At 37.0% G+C, this 24,269-nt stretch overlaps 1 protein-coding gene across 3 annotated transcripts in view; it reads right to left on the bottom strand.

Moving 5' to 3' along the window:
* Positions 1–24,269, bottom strand: part of CPNE8 (copine 8) — a 199,647-nt gene that overhangs the window by 14,469 nt on the left and 160,909 nt on the right. For all 3 annotated transcript variants that reach the window (XM_070410448.1, XM_070410447.1, XM_070410449.1), the window contains 4 exons: positions 22,862–23,043; positions 16,238–16,365; positions 2,540–2,642; positions 680–737 (listed from right to left, as the gene is read on the bottom strand). In XM_070410448.1, coding sequence (XP_070266549.1) covers positions 680–737; positions 2,540–2,642; positions 16,238–16,365; positions 22,862–23,043 — 471 coding nt within the window. The remainder of the gene's footprint in view (positions 1–679; positions 738–2,539; positions 2,643–16,237; positions 16,366–22,861; positions 23,044–24,269) is intronic.

Raw genomic sequence — 24,269 nt, 5'->3', positions numbered from 1 at the left:
GACCCCCAATTTCATTGTTACAAATTGAACATAATTAAAGCATAGTGATTAATCACAAAAACAATATGTAATTATATATGTGTTTTCCAATGATCTTAGGCGACCCCTGTGAAAGGGTCGCGACCCACAGGTTGAGAACCGCTGTATGGTCAGTTCCATTTTCATTCTGTTTTCATATGACAGAACTTACATATTTATAAAGCTAATGTCTACCAACTTGCCAGGGTCTGAAAATCCATTCCCGTAACATACTGTGCTGTGTTAACATTTCTATTCACAACCTAATGGTTTATTAATTTAGTTTTTATTCCTAAAGGTTTTTAGGAAACTCAGAGAGTAATTTGCCTTGGGAACAAAAACTCAATTTATCACTCTGTAAGTCTTTAAAAAATATTATCTTAAGGTACAAACTATCTCTACTAAAATCAAAAAATATATGTTGCACGAATCTATATTAGAAAGATAATGCTCTACTCAGAAGACAATATTTTAATTCGCTCACCTAAACAGACTTCATGGTGAGATATTTATATTTATGCCTAGTGTACATGGACATTATATGCAAATCTACATGCACACTCACATTCAAAATTTTTAAAAAGAGTGATAGAAACTTAAAGGCATGATGACTCAGATTAAATAAACTCCCAAGGAATACTATTGAAATTGTATTACTTACCATCAAATTCTGCTGGTCCAACACCAACTATAATTATTGACATTGGAAGTTTTGAAGCCTTCGAAAAGAATACACAATTAGTTCACAATTAAGAAATTGAGCTCTTAAGAAAAGAATTAAGATTTAAGAAAAATTTAATATCCTGTTTTAGTTTATATTTTTCACAGATGTTCATTAAAGTAGTTTTGAAGATACTTAAAATAACTGCCAGATAATATACTTAATTCCATGCCTATACTTTCCCAACTCTGTACATATGCTGATTCAGTGGGACAGTCCTCAGCAATGACCAGCCTTGGATAATATAAAAAAAATAAAAGCTTTAGCCTTAGCTTTCACTTGCTACTATCAGCCAAAATCTACATAAGATGACATTGGGTATCCTTGATCTCTCTTTTTTCATGTTCTCTCTCTTCTAAAATATCTTTTAGTTGCTAAAGGGGGAAGGGTTACCATATTTATGAAACAGCAGTATTCTATTCTACCTCATTTATAGAAAGTTATTCTTAGTATGATTAAATTATGTATTAAATATCCATGAGATTGTGAGGGATACTGAATATGTTATGGCAGGCTTTCTCATTATAGGTATCATTTAAATGACATCATCACATTAAATACTTTAATGGTAAAAATGTAAGCTCTAGCAACAGACAGATGCAATACTATAGCAATCACATCTTCATCTATGAAGGCCATTGAATTAAAAATAATTGTTCCTCAGTGCATCGTGACTATTAATTTAAGTTTAAATTAGTAAGTCCATATTTTAAAGTGCACACTAATGCCACTGATCAGAATATTAGGGAAATCAAGATTTAAAAATAAACAAATAAATATGTGAACTTTTCCTCCTCCTCTTCCTTTCCATATTTAGTTTTTCTAAGTACATGTATATAAAGTATTTGATTTTTGCCCCTATATGAACCTATTTTCTCACAACAAACAGCTAATTGTATTTTTTCCATGCTATTAATAATTACGAGGTATGATAAACACTCATGCAACCCATTTTTACTAAATGTCTACTGTGTGCCAAACATTGCTAAACCTGAATATGAAAGGGGAATAAAATCAGAAATAATTTTATTAATTACTAGAGGTTGGGTGCATGAATTCATGCATGGGTGGGGTTATTCAGCCTAACTGGTGATTGGGGCCAATCAGGGCCATCTCTCCCAGTCCTGATTAGGGCTGATTGGGGCCAGCCGGCCGGGGGGAGGGACTGCTGGGGAGGGAATGCTTTGAGCATCTGCACCCTGGTGGTCAGTGTGCATCATAGCAACCAGTCAACCAGTCATTCGGTCGACTGGTCACAATGGTCTCTTAGGCTTTTATATACATAAATAATCTAGATTTTATAGATTATAGCCTAACAATGAAGACAATAAAAAATCATTAACTATAACATAATTAGAAATTATAATGAGAAACATGGTTCTGAATCAAGTCCAGCTCCCATCCAGTTCTATAGAAATAGAAATTAGCAAAGTTTTCCCATAACTGAAATGTGAATATTAAGAAATATTTTGTGCAAATTGTAAAATTGTGTACAAGTACATCAAACTAATAGAGATAAACACGCTCATGCACATGAAGGTAGTGCTATTACCTTTTTTAAAAAAATTTTTTTTGAAATAATTTTGTTACAACTCACATTTTCCACACTCTTAGCTTAGTCCTTATGGATTACTAGTAATGGTACAAATGTGTCTGAGTTGTCTGGGTAAAGCTAAAATGCAACTGGTTCCAAAGGCATGGGCATTTTGTTTCACTGTGAAGTCAACTAGATGCTAGTCTCAACCTGAGTAGCACCATGCTGTCGCGGAGCCAGCCCAAGACTAAATGACTCCTACTTACGTTAACTATAGACTCCTTCGTTTGAGCCATATCTGAGATAACACCGTCTGTCACAATCAGGAGCACAAAATACTGGGAGCCATCCTTTACAGAAGAAGCATATCTGAAAGGCAAGAAGTAGGTAAAAATCACCACAGAAAATAAAACAGTTCCTCTGTATGCGATGGTTGCTAAATGCAACTTGGAATAGTCAACAAACCTTTTAATCTCAAGAGAGTATTTAATATATGTTAGGAGCCTATAACATGCAAACTCTTAAATATACATTTCCCTGAAATAGCACACTAGAATAATAGCAACATTACTGCATGCTGGCACTTGGAAATTCCTGGCTGCCTTAGAAATTTATTCACTAACAAAAGGTAAGATGAATGAGGGTATGTTTAGCACAGTGGAATGGATATAACTTTTGGAAATAGACATTGCAGGTAAGCAACATATTACATATATGATCTTCAGTAAATTACTTTATCTAAACTTTATCTTACTAGTCTTAAAATTAAGATACACCTTTATATTGTTAACTAGAGGCCCAGTGCATGAAATTCGTGCACTCGCAGGGAGGGCAAGGGGTCCCTCAGCCTGGCCCACACCCTCTCGCAGTCCAGGACCCCTTGGGGGATGTCTGACTGATGGCTTAGGCCCACCCATGGGGAGTGGGCCTAAGCCATCAGTCGGACATCCTTAGCACTGCCGCGGAGGCAGGAGAAGCTCCTGCCACCGCTGCTGTGCTCGCCAGCCATGAGCCTGACTTCTGGCTGAGTGGCACTCCCCCTATGGGACTGCACTGATCACCAGCGGGCAGCTTCTGCATTGAGTGTCTGGCCCCTGTTGGTCAGTGCGCATCATAGTGACCAGTTGTTCCCCTGTTCGATTTGCCTATTAGCCTTTTATTATATAGGATATTAAAACCACATGTATGGTACTCAATATATAGTACAGTTCTATAAGTTAGAAATAATCATAAATGCCTTTTGTTTTGGAAGTAGACAGAGTTGATGGTTGCACAACACCAAGAATGTGTTCAATGCCATTATACTGTACACTTTAAAATGGCTACTTTTATACTATGTGAATTCACCTGAATAAAAAAAATACAACAGAAGAAAAGCTTTTTGAAACATCTAGAGTTCAACTTCTTAACACATGTTAAATTAATGAAAGCTGGGACAAAAAGACAAAATGTAGGCATATAAGGCTATTAAAAAGAAGGAAATCTTACATTTTGGGACAGCATATATGGACCTAGAGAATATTTTGCTAAGTGATATAAACCAGTCAGAGAAAGACAAGTAAGATATGATTTCACTCATATGTGGAATCTAATGGACAAAATGAACTAACAAAATAGAAAGAGACTCATAGCTACAGGGAACAGATTGACAGCTGTCAGTGAAGGGAATAAGCAAAAAAATAAAAAACTCATAGACAACAGTACGGTGATTACCAGAGGGAAAGGGGGTGGGAGGAAGTAGAAGAGGGTAAAGGGGGGATAAATGGTGATGGAAGGAGACTTGGCTTGGCATGGTGAATGCAATCCTATATAATAAAAGGGTAATATGCAAATTGACCCTAGAACTACCAGGAATGACCAGTTGCTATGATGCACACTGATCACCAGAGGGCAGACGCTCAACACAGGAACTGCCCCCTGGTGGTCAGTGCACTTCTATAGGGGGAGTGCTGCTCAGCCAGAAGCTGGCTCATGGCTGGCCAGTGCAGCGGCAGTGGAGGGAGCCTCTCCCGCCTCCGCAGCAGCGCTAAGATGTCCGACTGTGGCTTAGGCCCACTCTCCGTGAGCCTAAGCTGGCAGGTGGACATCCCCTGAGAGGGCGCAGGCCGACCTGAGAGACCCTCCCCCAAGTGCACAAATTTTTGTGCACCGGGCCTCTAGTCTATATGTATAAAAGCCTAAGCTTAGGAGACAGTAAATAAGAAGACTTTAGTCGATTCCTGGAAAAATCATTGAGTGAGTCATAGAAAGACTGGGTTCAAAAACACTTCCATTGATTACCAATGAAATACCTTCACAGCCTACAGCAGCAGTTCTCAACCTGTGGGTCGCAACCCCTTTGGGGTTCGAACGACCCTTTCACAGGGGTCGCCTAAGACCATCGGAAAACACGTATATAATTACATATTGTTTTTGTGATTAATCACTATGCTTTAATTATATTCAATTTGTAACAATGAAAATACATCCTGCATATCAGATATTTACATTACGATTCATAACAGTAGCAAAATTACAGTTATGAAGTAGCAACGAAAATAATTTTATGGTTGGGGGTCACCACAACATGAGGAACTGTACTAAAGGTTCGTGGCATTAGGAAGGTTGAGAACCACTGGACTACAGGATACCAAGAAATCAAGTTTGAACAGGTCCGGGACAGATCAGTAGCATAACATTTCAGGATAAAATTTCTTTCTTGAAGAGCAGAATTAACTACCATATAATTAAGAAAAATAGTTACCACTTTGCCATAGACTAGAGAAACTAATAGTTGCTCATGCTACTGACTAAACAATTTTACAGATTAATGAAGAGATGATAGTAAGTGGCCTGTTCACCCCCTGTAAAGATAGTGTTGAACTGGTCAAAAATACTCCCATGATATTGAACACTGATCTTGGACAATAAAAGTTTGTATTAATTTGATGGCAACACAATGAATGGAAAACATTCCAAAGCAGATATGAGCCTCTTCTATTTTACCTTAACTTTTTCCTTAATAAACAAAGTTGATAATCTCTCTCAGGAGTTTATTTTTTAATATATTTTTATTAATTTCAGAGAGGAAGGGAGAGGGAGAGAGAGATAGAAACATCAACGATGAGAGAGAATCATTGACTGGTTGCTTTCTGCATGCCCCCTACAGGGGATGGAGCCTGCAACCCAGGCATGTGCCCCGACCGGAAATCGAACCCAGGACCCTTCATCCACAAGCCAACACTCCATCCACTGAACCAAACCGGCCAGGGCATTCCCATTATTCTTCAAAAAGTATTTCTTACTGACTATGCTTCAGAAACATAGGATTTTATATATCATGTGATTGATGGAAGGCTATAAATAGTAGTGAGAAAAGCTTCTATGAGTACAACAGTAAGGCTATTATACTTTTCTGTGATGCTCTTAAAATAACAAATTTCTACCAGGTTCAAAAACAATATGAAAAGTTGAGTATTATGCAATCTTGTAAAAACCACTTCAAGTGGTTTAATGGTCTGTTTTTTCTGTGTGTGTGTACTTTTTATTCTCTTTCAATGCTTCTGGTTAACCATGGAGAAAGTCTCAGTTGTTAGTAAGCCTCCTCCCCACAGCTTCCTCAGCTTGAGGTATAATTGGTATACGGAAAATTGCAATAAGTACTGTATATAATTTGATGAATTTGTACATATATGTACACTTGTGACCATCAAAACAATCAAGGTAAATAAATATGTCCCTCACCTCTGAAAGTTTCTGTCCCTTTGTGTATGTGTTAAAACCATTTAAAATAAAATCTAGCCTCTTAAAATTTTAAGTGCACAGTATCTTATTATTAACTAGTAGAGGCCCGATGCATGAAATTTGTGCAAGAGTAGGGCTTCCTTCCCCCGGCTGCAGGCACTGGCTTCCCTCTGGCACCCGGGACCCCGGCTTCCCTCCAGCCGCCAGCAGGCACCCGGGACCTGGGCTTCCCTCTGGCCGCCAGCAGGCACCAGGGACCCGGGCTTCCCTTGCAGCTCTGACTTCGTCCATAAGGTCGTCCGGAAGGATGTCTGGTTTAATTAGCATATTATGCTTTTATTATTATAGATAGGTACTGTGCTATACAGTAGAGCTCCAGAATTTACTCATCCTGTATATATGCTCCTTTATTCCCATTGAACATCTATTTCACATAACCTTTTTCCCAACCCCTGGTTACCACCATTCTATGTCTATTTCTATTCATTTGACTATTTTAGATGACTCATCTAAGAGGAATCATGCAGTATTTATTCTATGACTGTCTTATTTCACATACCATAATGTCTTCCAGGCCCATCCATGTTGTCACAAACAGTAGGATTTCTTTCATTTTAAAGGTAGAATAATATCTTATATGTACACTAGAGGCCCAGTGCATGAATTTATGTATGGGTGGGGATCGTCAGGGACAATCAGGCCAGGCTGGCTGGGAGGAGGGGCTGCAGGCGGTTGGCCAGCCAGCCCCGCCCCTTGTCGAACCTCCAGCTGAACTCTGGGTCGAGGGGAAAATTTGCATATTAGCTTTTTATTATATAGGACTAGAGGCCTGGTGCACAAAATTTGTGCACTCGCGGGGGGGTCCCTCAACCTGGCCTGCGCCCTCTCACAGTCCAGGAGCCCTCTGGGGATGTCCATGAGCCTGGCTTCTGGCTGAGTGGCGCTCCCCACTGTGGGAGTACACTGACCACCAGGGAGCAGCTCCTGCATTGAGCGTCTGCTCCCTGGTGGTCAGTGCACATCATAGCAACCGGTTGTTCAGCTGTTGGGCTGAAACCAGCTCTCCTAAGGGGTTCCAGATCGCAAGAAGTTGCAGGCCAGGCTGAGGGACCCCACCAGTGCACGATTGGGACCGGGGAAGGACGCAGGAGGTTGGCCAGCCAAGGAAGGACTGTGGGAGGGCTCCATGTTGTGTACGGCCCATCTCTCTCAGTCCCGATTGGCTGGACCCAAGCAGCAAGCTAACCTACCAGTCAGAGCATCTGCCCCCTGGTGGTCAATGCATGTCATAGCAACTGGTCCACCGGTTGATGGTATGCCCTCTGGTGGTCAGTGCACGTCATAGCCAGCTGTTAAGTGGCTTTAGCATAACATTAGCATATTATGCTTTGATTGGTTGAACAGCTGACTGGATGACTGCATACTTAGCATATTAGACTTTTCTTATATAGGATACCACATTTTACTTATTCATTTATTTGTTGATGGGGTGTTTCCATATCTTGGCTGTTGTAAATAATGATGGATGTATCTCTTTGAGATCCTGATGTCGATTGCTTTGGATATATACTCAGAAGGCAGGTTGCCAGTAGTAAGTACTATTTTTTTTTTTTTTTTAGGAATCTTGATATTGTTCTTCATAGCAGCTGCACCAGGTTACATTCCCCACATCCTTCACCTCCTCACTAACACTTATCTTTTGACCTTTGGATAACAGCCATTCTAACAAGTGTGAAGTGATAGCAGATCATTGTGGTTTTGATTTGCATTTTCCTGATGATTAGTAATGTTGAGTATCTTTGCATATACCTGTTGGCCATTTCTATGTCTTCTTGGAGAAATGTCTGTGCAGGTCCTTTGCCCATTTTTTAAAAATTGGGTTATTTTTCTTTAGCTATTAAGTTGTAGGAGTTCTTTATGTTTTAGAACTTAACCCCTTATCAGCTATATAGTTCACAAACATTTTTCACACTCCAGAGGTTTCCATTGCATCTTTTTTTTTTCTTTTGCTATTGAGAAGCTTTCTAGTTTGATGTAGTCCCACTTGTCTATTTATTTTTGCTTTTGTTGCTTGTAATTTTGGTGTGATACCTAAGAAATCATTGCCAAGACCAATATCAAGAAGCTTTTCCCTATGTTTTCTTATAAGTTTTACAGTTTTAGGTCTTACATTTAAGTCTTTAGCCTATTTTAAGCTAATTTCTGTGATCTGTGTAAGATAAGGATCCAATTTCATTCTTTTTCATGTGGATATCTAGTTTTTCCAACACCATTTATTGAAGAAATTTTCCTTTCCCCATTGTATGTTCTTGGCACCCTTGTCAAAGACCAATTGGCCATCTATGTGCAGGTATTTTCTGGGTTCTTTTTTGTTCTGCGCCTCTATATGCCTACTTTTGTGCCAGTACCTTGCTATTTTGATTGCTTTAGTTTTGTAGTTTATTTTAAAATCAGGTGGTGTCATACCTCCAGCTTTGTTCTTGCTCAAGATTGCTTTGGCCATTTGGGATCTTTTGTGGTTCCATATAAATTACAGTGGCGCCTTGACTTAGGAGTGTCCCGACTAACGAGTTTTTCGAGATACGAGCCGTCTCTCGGCCGATTTTTTGCTTTGAGTTGCGAGCTAAAATTCGGGTTATGAGCCAGCTTCAGATACTCCACCGCTAGTTGGCGCAGCGAACGTCACAGTGAACGCCACAACATCAGCCCAGCATCACGTGTCTCACTCGTTCACTTTATGATTTGACATAGGAGTAATTTGAGTTACGAGCTCCATCACGGAACGAATTAAACTGGTAAGTCAAGGCCCCACTGTATAGGATTGTTTTGCTTCTATTTCTGCAGAAAAATGCCATTGGGATTTTGATAGGTATTGCATTAAAACTTTGGGTAGTATGGACATTTTAACAATATTAATTCTCGTGACCCATGAAGACTGGATGCTTTTCTATTTATTTGTGTCTCTGTTCATCCATGTTTTATAGGTTTCAGTGTAACAGTATGTTGTCTTCTTGCTTAAGTTTATTTCTAAGTACTCAATTTTTTTTTTTTGGTGTCATGTCGATTGCATTCATTTTTCTGATAGTTTATTGTTAGTGTAAAGAAACAAAAATTATTTTTGTAGATTGCTTATGTATCCTGCAACTTTCCTGAATTCATTTATTAGTTCTTTAGGTGGGTTTTTTGTTCTTTGGGGGAAGGATATTTAGGGCTTTCTACATATAGGGCTATGTTATCTGTGAACAGAGATCATTTTACTTCTATCTCTATGATCTAGAGGACTTTTCTTTTTCTTGCCTAATTGCTCTGGCTAGGACTTCCAATACTACGCTGAATAAAAGTGAAGAGAGTGGGCATCCTTGCTTTGCTCGAAATATTAGAGGAAAAGCTTTCATTTTTTTAACATTGAGTATGATGCTAGCAGTGGGCCTTTCATTGATGGCCTTTACTGTGTTGAGGTAAGTTCCTTCTGTACCTAATTTGTTTTTTACCATGAAAGGTTGTCGGAATTTGTCAAATGCTTTTTCTGTCTCTTAAGATGATCAAGTGATTTTGTCCTTCATTTTGATAATGTGGTGTATCATATTTATTGATCTGAATATGTAGAACTATGGCATCCCAGGTATGAATCCTCCTTGGTTATGTGTATGATTCTTTTAATGTGCTATTGTATTTAGTTTGCTAATAATATGTTGAGGATTTTTCGATCCATGTTTATCAGGGATATTGCTCTGTAGTATACTTCAGCAGGAATAACTTTTTAAATTAAATTTATTGAGATAATATTATTCAACAACATTTTATCAATTTCAGGTGTACAACATAGTAATTCAATATCCATATACCACCCAAAGATTGGTTTCCTTCTATCACCATATATTTGACCCCCTTTACAAATTTGCTCTCCCCTCACTTCCCTTCCCCTCTGGTGACCACCAATTTGTTGTATCAGGGATATTTTCTTTGTCTGTCTTTGGTATCAGGGTGATGTTGGCCTCATAAAATGAGTTGGGAAGTGTTCCCTTTTCTATTCTTTTGGAAGAGTTTAAGCAGTATTGGTATTAATGCTTCTTTAAATAGTAAAATTCAAAAATGTAGCCATATGGTTCTGAGCTTTACTTTATTAGCAGGTTTCTGATTGCTGATTCAATCTCCTTGTTATTTGTCTATACAGGCTTTTTATTTCTTGATTTATTCTTGGTAGGTTGTATGTTTCTAGGAATTTATCCATTTCTTCTACATTGTTCAATTTGTTGGAATTTAATGGTTCATAATAATACCTTGTGATATTTTTTGTTTCTATGACATCAGTTTAATGTCTCCTCTTCCATTTCTGATTTTACCTGAGTCTTTTTTTTCTCAGTCTAGCTAAGGGTTTGTCAATTTTATTTATCTTCCCAAAAACAAAAAACAAAAAAACAGCTTAGTTTTGTCATTTTCTATTGTTTTTCTATTTCTTTTATTTCTATCCTAATCATTATTATTTCTTTCCTTCTGCTAACTTGTGCTTAGTTTGTTCTTCTTTTTCTAGTTCCTTGGGGTAAATTTTAGGTTAAGATTTTTCTTCTTTTTTTAAAAAAAATGTGGTGCTTGTCACTTAAACTTCCTTATTAATACTGCGTTTGCTGAATCCCATTAGTTTTGGTAAGTTGTATTTTCATTTTCATCTGTTAACATTTCATATGTTAAGTCACATTTCATATGTTAAGTCCCATTTATTTGTGAGTATTCCTGATTTGTGGTTGACTGACTTGTGGTTTGTTATTGATTTGTAGTTTTTTTATTGATTTATAGTTTTTTTTCCATTGTGCTAAAAAACAATAGATTAGAATGATTTCAATCTTCTTAAATGTGTTAAAAAAATTTTTTGACAGCATATGATCTATCCTAGAAAATATTCCATTTGTGCTTGAAAATAATGTGTATCCTGCTTCTGTTGTGTAGAATATTCTGATATCTCTATTAAGTCCATTTTGGTCTAGAGCAGTGGTTCTCAACCTGTGGGTCGCGACCCCTTTGGGGTTTGAACGACCCTTTCACAGGGGTCGCCTAAGACAATCGGAAAACACATACATAATTACATATTGTTTTTGTGATTAATCACTATGCTTTAATTATGTTCAATGAAATTGGGGGTCACCACAACATGAGGAACTGTATTAAAGGGTCGTGGCATTAGGAAGGTTGAGAACCACTGGCCTAGAGTGTTTGCTCAAGTTAGCTGTTTCCGTATCATTTTCTGTCTGGATGATCTATCCATCATTGAAAGTGGGGCAGTGAAGTCTAATATTATTGTATTGCTGTCTATTTATCATTTTAGATATGTCAATTTCTGCTTATATATTTAACTGCTGTGATACCACAGGCATACATATTAGTAATTATTATATCTCTCTGTGAATTAACCCTTTTAAAATTTTTTATTCTTTTTTAAAAAAAATTGTACTTATCTAAGGTGTACAACATTTTTTATATGTATAGTGATATGAATATTACAGTAAGTTTATTAACATGTTATCTCCTCACATAGTTCCCATATATTTTTGTGATCAGTGTACCTGAAATTTACTCTCTTAGCAAATTTCTAGTACTCAATAGAGTACTAACTATAGTAATCATGTAATATGTTAGATTTCTAGACATATTTATACTACATAAACCAAAGTTGTACCCTTTGACCAATATCTCCCCATTTTCCCTACCTCCCTACTCTTGGTAACCACCATTCTACTCTCTGTTTCTATGTATTCAACTTTTAAAAATCTCACATATGATTGAGATCATGCAGGTTTATTTTTTTTTTCTTTTTGTATCTGGCTCATTTTACCTAGCATTACACTTTACATCCTTCAGATTGATCCATATTGTTGCAAATGGCAGGTATTCCTTTTTTGCAAGGCTGATTTTGTATATATACAAAAGGGTGTATATATATATATATACCACATAAATTGACGCTTTTATTTTGTAATGACCTTCTCTGTCTCCTGTGTAAGTAATTAACTTAAAGTCTATTTTGTCTGATATAAATATAGACACTCCTGCCTGCCCTCTTTCAGTTACCATTTGCAAAGAACATCTTTCTTCATCCTTTCATTTTCAGCTTATGTAGGTCCTTAAATCTAAGTTTAGTTTATTATAGACAAAACTCAAGGCCCGATGCATGAAATTCGTGCACTTGGGAGGGTCCCTCAGCCCGGCCTGTGCCCTCTTGCAGTCCAGGAGCCCTCAGGGCACATCCAACTGATGACTTAGGGCAGTGGTTGGCAAACTGCGGCTCGCGAGCCACATGCGGCTCTTTGGCCCCTTGAGTGTGGCTCTTCCACAAAATACCACGTGTGGGCGCGCATGTACAGTGCGATTGAAACTTCGTGGCCCATGCGGAGAAGTCGGTATTTTGTGGAAGAGCCACACTCAAGGGGCCAAAGAGCCGCATGTGGCTCACGAGCCGCAGTTTGCCGACCACTGATTAGGGAGATTGGCCTAAGCCATCAGTCGGACATCCTTAGTACTGCTGCTGAGGCAGGAGAGACTCCCACCACTGCCGCTGCGCTCGCCAGCCATGAGCCTGGCTTCTGGCTGAGTGGTGCTCCCCCTGTGAGAGTGTACTGACCACCAGGGGGCAGCTCCTGCGTTGAACGCCTGCCCCCTGGTGGTCAGTGTGCATCATAGCAACCGGTTCTTCCAACTTTCAGTTGATTTGCATATTAGCTTTTTATTATATAGGAGGATATAGTTGGGTCTTGCTTTTTTTAACCACTCACTAACTCTGTCTTTAGATTGGTGAGTTTAATCCACTTATATTTGGGGTTTTTTTTAATCATTAGAAAGTATACTAAAAAGAACAGGAGAATATTTTGATACTACCAAGAGAGTTAGGGTTAGATCCTGAAACAGACAGTAAACTAGAAATTTCTCTGAAGTTTGTTATTTTATCTTAAAATTCATAGAAATTATGCATTTTACTTTATAATAAATATGACTTGTATTACATTTCTTAACTTTGAGAAAAATTAATGCTATAGAAAGATATACGAGATTACCATGTTCTCACTTCTGCTTAGATATACTGCTTTAAAGCTAAATTAAATTCTACATAAGAACTATTCAATCCAATTTTATATTTATTACCATAAGCATCATAAGTTAGTTATTTTAAAGTATGATTGTTTTTTATGGTGTTTGTTCTACACATTCTCATATTGTGGCACTTCACAAGTTAATTTAATTTCAAACAAAATCATATTTTGTACTAAAAGTATTCTATGTTTATGAAAAAAATAATTTAAGTGCTATAGAAATGTGTAAAGCAGAAAACAGAGGCTGATTGAGCCTGCAACCCCATCATGTGCCCTTGACCAGAATGGAACCTGGGACCTGTCTGTCCACAGGGCCACACTCTATCCACTGAGTCAAACCCACTAGAAAAAAACTCTTATTATTGAAAAGCTGCTATCTTTTTTCAAGTATAGGATATCTTTAATTTATATTTTAATATTATATGACAAATCTGAGTGAGAGATTCACTTTGTTAGGATTTTGGAATTCAAACACATTTCTTTGGAGTCTTTGTCAAGTAAGTTCCTGGGATTGTTTTTGTAGACTCATAAATGGTTGGCTCAGATTTGTGGAATATTCCTTTAGCTCATAACTAGTTCTCAGGAATAGAGAGAGCAAGAAAAAAAGATAAGAAACTGACTCAGAGTCATAACAAGCTAACAATACATGAGACTTCTAATTGTATTGGAAGTGATCATTCCCCAAAAGCCTTATCTTTGTGTTTCTTTTTTTTTCTCATTAAAAAAATAATAATACTGAACTATTAGATCACAGATCATTTTCTTTCTTTAAAAAGTATTTGTTTTGATTTTTAGGGAGAGAGAGAAAAAGAACAAACAAACAAACATCAGTCTGCTGCCTCCTGCATGCCCCCAACCAGGGATGGGACCTGCAACCTGGGCACCTGCCCTGACCAGGAATAGAACCAGCAATCTTTCTGGGCATGAGATGAAGCCCACCAACTGGCCCCATGAGCCAGGGAAATAACGGATTATTTTTAAAGAGGCTGAAACCGCTAGCTGGCAATTACACCTGTGTTTGAGAATTTTAAAAGTGCTGGATCAAACATAAAAAACGGTAATAGAGCAGGGTGAAGCCCGTCAGATGAGTGGATTAAAAAACTGTGGAACATCTACACAATGGAATACTACGCTGCAGTAAAGAAGAAGGAATTCTTGCCATTTGCAACAGCATGGATGGAACTGGAGAGCATTATGCTAAGTGAAATAAGCCAGTAAGAGAAAGATAAATACCACATGATCTCACTCATTTGTGGAATATAGAGAACAACATAGACTGATGAACAGGGACAGATCCAGAGACGGAGAAACAGCGATCAGACTGTGAATCCCCGGAGGGAAAGTAGGGGAGGGTGGGGGTAAGGGGAAGAGATCAACCAAAGGACTTGTATGCATACATATAAGCTAAACCAATGGACACAGACAACAGGGGCATGAGAGCATGAGTTGGGGGGGAGGTTGGGAGTTAATGGGGGGATGAGGACACATTTGTAATACCTTAACCAATAAAGAAACTAAAGATTAAAAATAAAATAAATAAATAAATAAATAAAATAAAATATATGGCAAAAAAAAAAAAATTGGCACATCGAAATGCACCTAGAAACCTTACATCTGAAAGCTTAACTTTTGTGGTAGAGATATACCAGGACAAAAAAAAGTAAAATTAATTGGTAAGCACCGATGAGAACATCTATAACTAGCATGAGCTCAGACAAAATTAAGTCCTATCATTTTTCTCTTATCTTTGTATATAAAACAGTGATCTGGATGGTCGTCTGTGACAGGAAGAGACAGTCAACTATAACTGATCTTGCATTAATATTATTTTGATTCTGCTTTACTTGACAACCATAAAAAACAGTAGGAAAATAGTGTACAGATAACACTGCTTATACAAGCTAATACAATAAGCTAAGCTGTGTTTTTCAAATTACAGGTAATGACCCATTAGTGGATTTTGAAATCAGTTTTGTGGGTCAAGACCTGCTTCATAAAAAAGTAATAAGAACAAAAAGGACACCATAGAAATAAAAAGAAAATATAAGGTAAGTATTATTCCATAATCTTTTTTATGTTGTATGTTGAGATGTAAAATTTACAACTTAGTACAGGTGGTGGATAAGAATGTTCAGAAAACCTGAGTTAAAGGGTCACACTTAGAGAATCGTCATCGATGTATCATTGCCAAACTGAGATGGAGTTCCATAGTAGAGGCCCCTGGGGTCAGCCCTGGGTACCGGGTTATTTTAGCATCTTCTCTATGTCCCAGATAATGAAAAGTAGAACACACTTAAGTTGCTCATGATGTGCAAAAGGAACATGGTAAAGTACCAGAACCTTCAAACAGAGAACTGAAGATTCACGTTGCTCTTGGGCACTGATAAACTGATCCGAAAGCAGTCATTTTTTCAAATGTTGACTACATATTAGAAAGAATACAAAAGCCATACTTGTTTGACAATCTGAAAATTGGCAAGGTTTCATAAGATTTGCACTGGGCCAAGCCAAACTTGTAAGTATTTCAAAAGTGATATCTAATTTATTTTATGCACTAATGAAAAAATGATAAAGAAATGTATATGGATTTTTACAGTACATTTTTTTTTTCAGAACATGTACTTGGAATCATAGCAATTATATTCTGATCTCAATACTATGTATTATGAACAGGTAGAGCTCTGGGAATTTAGAATATTAACAAGTATATTAATTTCAGAATAGTGAAAATAATGTGCCCTATATATCACTGAACGGAAGTCGTCTTCATGGAATTCAGTTTCTTATTACTTCTATCTACTATAGAATTCGATAGTAGATCTGAATAATTTACACAGGTGAGATTATGATTAATCTTGTTATTGCTCCCATGAAGGCCTTTTCAAAGACAAGAAATTTTCTTTGGTTGAACAAATGCAGGTCCTAACATAACTCAGTGTATATTTCTTCACTTGAGATTTTGATATAAAAGTTTTAGCAAAGAAAGTATCATGATAACTCATTGGAGACTTTCCACTCTATGTCAAAATTTACCTCAATTTCTTGGAGGTAAATTAGAAGAAAAAAAAAACCTTTCATCTGCGAGGGTATTCTAACAATAATGTAATGATTTCACTGTGATTCCATACAATAGAATAAATACCTTGTGTACTTCCAACTTACCTTGCTACGTGGTTAATTACAGGAGCAAAGTTGGTTGGCCCATACAGCTGCACAGATTTCAGACTCCTATAATAAGCCTCCATGACGCCCTCAATGCCATCACAATAGGGGTTTTGAGGGTTCCCGTTCTGTAGAACATCAGAGTAAAAAAACAGTAAAAAATTAAGTGTCAATAAAGGTCAATTGAAAAAAGAGAATAGTACACACTGATACTCATAAAGAATTTTTGGAAGTACATTAATTTATATATTTATAATTGCAAAAACTAAGTGGTCAATAATAGATTACAATGCATTTTTTAGATTGTGATATGATAACGTAATGTACACAACAGTTAAAAGTAGATACATTTAACACATTAAGCGCCCTGCCTGTTTTGTCTTCTGGACAGAAAGTATAGTGTCAGTCACTGGGGACTGATATGGCATTTAACGTGTTAAAAGCAATGGCAGGAGAAGATTTTAAGTAATCTTGAGAAGCTGAGTATCACATTCTATAATGAACAGTCTTAATTTTACACAGGCCTGTGTACATGTGGAGATGAATATGTAAAAATCCTGGAAAAAAATAAATAAAATATTAAATAGTTTACTCTGAGTGGTTATATAAGTGGGGGCTTTTATTTCACCCTTTAAACAAATCTATATTTTCAAGTTTCATGCAGTTATGTATTAAAATCAGAAAAAAATGCTATCTATACAGTTTTCCCTTATAGAAAGAAAAGTGTAAAACATCTGCTACATGCACACCTTCAGGCCATACTTGACAACTCCAACTGGAGAAGGGGTCAGAGGGAATGTAATTTGGTGTCAGAAATATCAAAACAAGGTAAAAGGAAAAGAATCCAAGAAATATATCCATGCTGTCCAAGGGAAGTGGAGCTGCCACCAAGGAGTGATTCTGAAAGACAGCACCCAGAAGGGCAACTTTAAACCTGGAGACCTGGTCTAGCCTTTCAAACCTTGCATGCTCTGTAATCAGTAGGTTTAATTCTCCTCATCCAGATTCCACAGATAACACACATAAGGCAGTGCGTTCGTTACCTATTTCTATTCAGCAAATTATCCCAAAAGCTAGTGGCTCAAAACAACAAGCATTTATTATCGCACACATTTTTGGGGTGTCAGGAACCCAGGAGCAGCTTGGCCAGGACGTTCTCACTAAAAATCTCTCGAGTTCGCAGTCAAGACGCAGACCTGGGCATCTGAAAGGTTGACCAGAGATGGAGGATCTGCTTCTGAGAAGGCTCACTTACACAGCTGCTGGCAGGAGTCCAACAAGAGCCCTCCATAGGGCTACTTGAGTGTTCTCCCAACATGGCAGCTAACGTCCCCAGAATGAACAATCCAAGATAAGGAGCAAGGAGGAAGTCCCAATGCCTTTATAAGCTCATACATTGCACACTATTCCTTCTACTTTAATTTGTCTGCTAGAAATGAAACACCAAGTATAGTTCATGTTCAAAGGAAGGTGAATCAGGCTCCACCTTTGGAAGGGGGGGAAGAGATATAAATAAAAGTTGTGGATATTTTTTAAAACACTAAACAGTAACAATGTTTAAACATAGCAATAAGTTTAGCATGTATGTGTTTGAACAATCACAAGGAACTGCTAATGTGTAACTAAAATTTGTTGACTTCTGTATACTGAGCTTTATATGAAAATATTTACATACATTATATAGTTTTTATAACCACCCTAAGAAAGTAGATAAACTAGTGTCATTTTTTCTGCTTTACAAATAGACTAAGACACTGAGAACTTAAATACTGTGCCCAAAAGCCACACAACACAAATGAAATCGCCAATATTTGAACCCATGCAGTCTAATCCCAGAGTCCAGTCTCCTCACCACACTATGCCATCATGTTATGAAATCCTGAGCATATGGAAAGCCTGGGGATCTTAGGAAACTAAGCCAGATATGATCAACCACTTCAATGTTGCCATTTTGTGAGATAAGAATGTATACACGTTTTCCTTTTATTTTTAGGGTTTTTTTTTCTTCAAATTTTTTATTAACTAAACCTCATGTAAATTTTAAAAGCACAAAACTCATAAAGACCTCTTTATATTATAAAATTGGTTACAGCAGTTGATTAAATTAAAATATAAAAGTTCAATATTTAGCACAAAGCAGTTAAGGGTGGTTTTGATGTTAATCTGAGCTGACCTATTTAACCTTCATTTAGATAAAATTTTACAGTGTTCTTTTCCCTTGATAAAGTATGAAGCAATTAAAATTAAAACTCATTATTCATTTTGGGCATTCAAATGTATAATATATCTCCCTTGAAGAATAATTCTGAGGTTTACACGCCAGGATAATACTGAGCTTTTTGTCTTTTTAACATTTGAGTGAGAGTTTATATTACTATAAAACTATATATTTCCTATATTTCTCTGGAATTGAAATTATAAGGTCACCATTTTTCTCACCATTTAATTTTCTTAGTGGAAAGATTTTCTTCCTAATGACAACATTGTAATGAGTTATAAAATGATTTTTAAGTCTTTTTAAAAACTCATTTCTTAAAATAATTATGTTGGAAATTAGTTTTTGCTTGTTAAATTAAAATAAGCTTGTATCAGGATCTGGCACACAAAAATACAGGACATTTTAAAAAATAAGAGGATTCATTTTTGTCTTACATTAATGAAGATGGCAAAGGATGCTCTATTTTATATTCCCTTTTCAGAGTGCCAACCAATATCCTAGGAACTATGCTAAAACTGCCAAGGCATTTTTGCTGATTTTACAGCAGTTTAGGAAAAAAATTATGAATCGCAAGTAAATGAAGTTACATATTCAATATCTTCCACAAAATCGTCTTCTTCACAGCAAGAAATGACATATTTAGCAATATCATCATCGCTAATAAAAGCAGACTTAGAACTGGACTCTGCAGGAGGAGCGCAATACCGCTCCTGGCACTTTTGGCGAAAGACAGGAGGAGCGTGACCGTGTTCCCCAGCACTCAAGGGGTTAACAACTTTTCCATTTATAAAATAATGAATGTCAATTGGTGGAACACATAGAAATATACAGAACAGAATTCAAAATGAGCAATAATCCTACTGTGCAGACTTCAGTGGGGAGGGGTGTCCACCTCTCACCCACTTTCCCTCCGTTTGGCTCCCTAAGGGATTGTAATTGGGGAGTTAGATTCAGTTCTGGGCAAGAAGCCTATATGGTCCATTGTTACCTACGGCCTATAATATTCTCCAGCAGGGCCAGCACACTGACAAAATGCTCTCAGGAGCCCGGGCTTTATTCTTTGAAATGTTACCTGTGGCTGCCCAGAGACTGCTGACTGTGGGGAAAAGCTGAGAGAATTCGCCCTTTTATTCAATAAACAAACATCCATGGAGCTGCTATTTAATGCAAACAGTGGTAAAGACCCTTGGTTGTTAAACTGTTATGTCTAGTTTAAAGAAAAGGCATACACATAGATATTAAATTGCATAGATACCTGTAAATGCCCAAATAAGTGAAAAGCCTTCAAGCTCTTTTAGATAGTTAGTGGGAGAAAGTGCTCGGACAGGTGTAGCATTTCTCTATTGATCGATGCAATAGACCTTCTTGTGAGGCTCACTGGCCACAGGGCTCTGAGAAGTACGTCCTCCGAAGCCCCACGCTATTGTATTTTCAGTTACGACTCCAGAAGGAGTCACCGAGAATCACGAAGAGATTGGAGCAATGACTCACCATTTTCACGACCCAAAGGGCTTCACAGGTGATGCTAGGACTTTCCCCCTTTCTTGTCCCACCCCCCTTTTCTTATGCGACTACATCCATTCTTACACATATTTCACATGGAAAGCCTGGGTTTACCTGAGATCTTTTTGATTCAGCAAAGCTCAATTTCAGCTTTTGAGACAACCCCAAACTCACCAAACAGGGAGTATTTAATTTTTTAAAAGGCCTCCCTTGCCACTTGAAAGATTACATGAACTTGGTGCGGATAAAAAGATTAATAGTTGTAACTACACATCACAATTCTTACCAGGGAAACCTGAGAGTTTGTGAACATTAGGTGGTACATGAAGTGCCCTATTGACATGGGACTGAAGTTTTTGTACTTGATATTTTGGGCACTTATAGAATATATATTGCAGTTATTTATGATGAGCTTAATTCAGACTCAAGAAAATGCTACCTCATTGAAGACTTATTTAACCTTTGTCTGGCTTTTCTAAGTAAACAAAAGTGCTTTGAAAAAAATTAAAAGTGATACAACAATTAAGTAATATTAAAACTGAAGTATTATCAGCAGCAGCATCTCATTGTTTTCATAGTCATTTGGAAGATTATTTTTTATAAAGTTAAAGGGGTATGACTCTATCCTATAAGTATTTGAATTGAATTGAAAGAACAGTTCAAGGTGCAAATAAAAAAAAAAAAACCTTCCTTAGCAGTAGTTATTGGCATAGGTTTGGATACAAAGAATAAATCTAGAGGTAAAAAAAAAAAAAAGAAGAAGAAGAAGAAGAAGTGGAGGAGGGGATTAGAGAGAGAGAAAGGAAGAAAATCATACACAAGGGTGAGAGGACATTCATGGAAGGAAAAGTAATAAACCTCATTTAGTTTAACATAATTATTTCTTCTCTTAGGCTTAAAATAGCTCATGACCTTTTTCCTGAGGCATTTAAGACTTAGGATCACATGAGTGATTTTCATGGTCTTATAAGATTCTGGGAAACGTTAATTCTCCAGAAACAAAATCCCAACAGATACTCATTTTTATATGACATTGGGAGTGTGGCATGTGGCCTATTTCATGGAAGAAAGAATTAAACCCTATAGCAACCTTTTTTTCTGAAATTGTGTGGGGGATAGAATAGAAAAGCAAGAATAAATACAGCAGTAATAATATTAAAATACTGTTCTTAAAACAGTATTTTATGTTATAATAATGGTGTTAATAAAACACATTTCTGAGCAGTAGTATTACAGGTATTTTATAAAATGTGGCTTAATAGTGGTTAAGAGAATGGATTCTAAAATAGGATGATCTGGGTTCAAGTCCTGTCTGTTAAAACCCTAGTTAAGCCTCTGAGCCTCTGGGCTGAGTGATATAACTCTTGGATGCAGTCTTCTTATTGTATTCAATATGAGTGGCACTTGCTACAGTGGAATAATAATGTGAGAGGTATGATCTCTACCACACAGAAGTTTTATGAAGACTGAATAAGAAAACAAGTATAAAGGACTTAGATTGATACTCAGTAATTACTTAGTAAAGATAGCATATGTGTTTATGTTTGTCTACTTTGCTTATAGAACTTAAAAAAATCCTATAAGGAGCATACATTGCTTTTGTAATAAGAATAAAAACAACAAACAAAGACCTACAACAATATGGGTGACTGGAGAGATTATCTACCTGTTATAACATGTAGTGTAGGCTAGGGAGGTACCTCTATTAGGAAAATCTAAATTTTTTCCAAAATAATAGCTCACCATCATATATTGATTTCCCCATTATTTATCAGAAAGTGCATGTAAGAGTAAGGCCGGCTGGGCCTATCAGCATTTTCTATGGGGAGTCTATTTTGAAGGCAGATTGCAACACATTGCTTACCTGCAGTCACACAAATGAAAATACATCTATGTAAATTAAACATTAACTAGAGAAATGTTTTTATTCCACTCATATCTACTCCAGTATACTTAAATCTCAATTAATTATAGCCATAAGTGCTGCTTCATATTTGACAAAATTAATTCCAGCCATGACTAGTTCTTTAAATTTGAAATGCCATTTTAAAAGAAGCTATTTAGAAGATTTATAAGTCAGATGCATTTTAGGTAGGTTAAATCTAGTCACACATTCTTTGATCTGCCTCCCGCTGAGGGGTAAAAGTTACTTCTCCTACCTTGAAACTGGGCTGGCCTTACTGACTTGTTTGAGCAAGAGAATGTGGCTCAAGGAGCTTCCCAGGACTTCCAAGGCTGTGGTATAAAGAGCCCTGTAGTCTCTGCCCCCGCCTTTTAGAATATTCACTCTGGGGAAACCGGCTGTCATGTAAGAAATCTGACTAGCAGGAGACCACCATACTGAGGATCCCATGATGACCACGTGGAGAGGTTGTATGTAGAAAGAGGGGAAGATGTCCAAGCAACCCAGCTATCTCAGCCATCCCAGCTCAGTCATCAGACATGAGCAAAGAAGCCATCTTAGGGAGCATGCTAGCCCCAGGAGACAGGACATGAAGAACAGAGGAATCCACTGACAGCCAGAATCAAGAATATGGTTCCGTCTGAACAATTCCAGCCGTTTCGAGACAATCAAGCCATCCTAGGGGAGGCCCCAAACGTTACAAGTCATGAACAGAACAGAATGGTGTTGGCTTACACCTAAAGCGTCTAGGGGGGTTTGTTATGCAGCGATAGAAAACCATAAGAGACCCCCTATTTATAAATCAGATGCACTTTAGGTAGAGACTTATTGCTAATCTCTTTAACTGTCTTTGTTTGCATCAATCACTGAGCAAATTAAGCATAGTCTACTGTCACAAAAGCCTGCTACATGACTGACTAAAGAAGAAACAGTGAACCGGTATTTAAAAATTCAACGTTATTTTTTTTCAAAATATCCAATCCTTGTGACATATTCTTACCAAAGCAAACTCATGAGATATCCTTCCATCTGGAGGCAGTTTTGCACCAAAACCTAGAGCTGGGAACATTTTATCACTGTCATAATCTTGAACGATTTCTCCCACTGCTTTCAGTGCCATCCCATAGGCATTCAGTTGGTAAGGATTCATGTAGTGGAGAGAAGTGGGCTGGGCAGGGTTGCCTGATGACAAAAAAAAAAATTTCAAACATGAGTGATCAGGCTAAAGAGACAATATTTTGGACAGCATTATTCTTGATATCTATTTCAGAATGAAATATTTAAAAATTGTGTTTTTTCTGCCTATACCCATGGTATGTCAAATATAGTTGTTGCTTTTTGGTGGGGGGGCGGGGGGAGAATGGATATTAAAACAGAAATATTTATTAAATTCAATCACATATGTAGACAATTTCCCAAAGATATGCCAAAGTAAATGTAGATTTTTTCAGAAATTATTCTTCATTGTCAATGTCAAAGGCTATTATTAAAATTCAGTTCCAGAGTAGTATAAAAGTACTTTTGTTAATTTTATTTTATCATAATATTTAGTTTTTTAAGAAAAATATGTGCCTTTAGCTTGAATTCTTATGCCTATAATTAGAAGACCCAACTGAATTAATGAGCTTGAATAATTATGAGGTTTTCCTAAAGTTGTATCACAAAAATAAACTGAATATTTCAGAAGTATTCCAATTTATCATTTTTAAAAAAGGAGAGCAGAGTGGTTTTTAAATTCAAGCTAATTTCAATATCTTTATCTGAAAAATGATGGAGACTTTCTAACTAGACAAAGTAGGAGGCAGAAGGCCCAGGGTTGAGTATTGCCATTTGCAGGACAATATTTTTTAAATGCTTGTGATAAATCCTACCACAGTGTTTACTGGGAGGACAAGATGAGATTATGTGTGTGGACGTGATTAAAAACAATAAAGCACCCTGGAAATGTAAGGTTTAAATGCTTCTGTTATTAATGTTGGGTCATCCACAAGGTTCTGAATTTTCAATATCTTATACTATGTGGGATGCTGCCTGTGAAGAGAGATGAATGTGAGAGCAAGTAATATATGTGCTGCCACTTGAACACATTGAGATTCACATTGAATTGCCCTAATTACCAGCACCAGGAAGCCTGAAAGTCCATTAAGTTTCCTAAGTGAAAATGGAAAAGTTAAATGGAACTCTTAATAACACATAAAACTCAATTCGACTTTAAGACAGTGCCTGAGGAAGGAAAGCCTCGAGGCACAGTTCTTTTCTGCTAAGGAAAAATAATAATAATAAGCACTTGAGATCCAGAGAGACACAAAATCAAGGAGAGATCTTCCCTTGGTTTATAATTCATATAATTATATCAAGAGCATTTCTGGTCTAAAAATAATTCACTGTGTAAATGCGTTTCTATTTCC

Source organism: Myotis yumanensis, unplaced genomic scaffold, assembly GCF_028538775.1.
Source record: "Myotis yumanensis isolate MYYU_CA2020_CCGP unplaced genomic scaffold, mMyoYum1.0.hap1 SCAF_3, whole genome shotgun sequence".
Classification (NCBI taxonomy): domain Eukaryota; kingdom Metazoa; phylum Chordata; class Mammalia; order Chiroptera; family Vespertilionidae; genus Myotis; species Myotis yumanensis.
The sequence above is the reverse complement of the archived record's forward strand: the minus strand, read 5'-3'. Positions and strand labels throughout refer to the sequence as shown.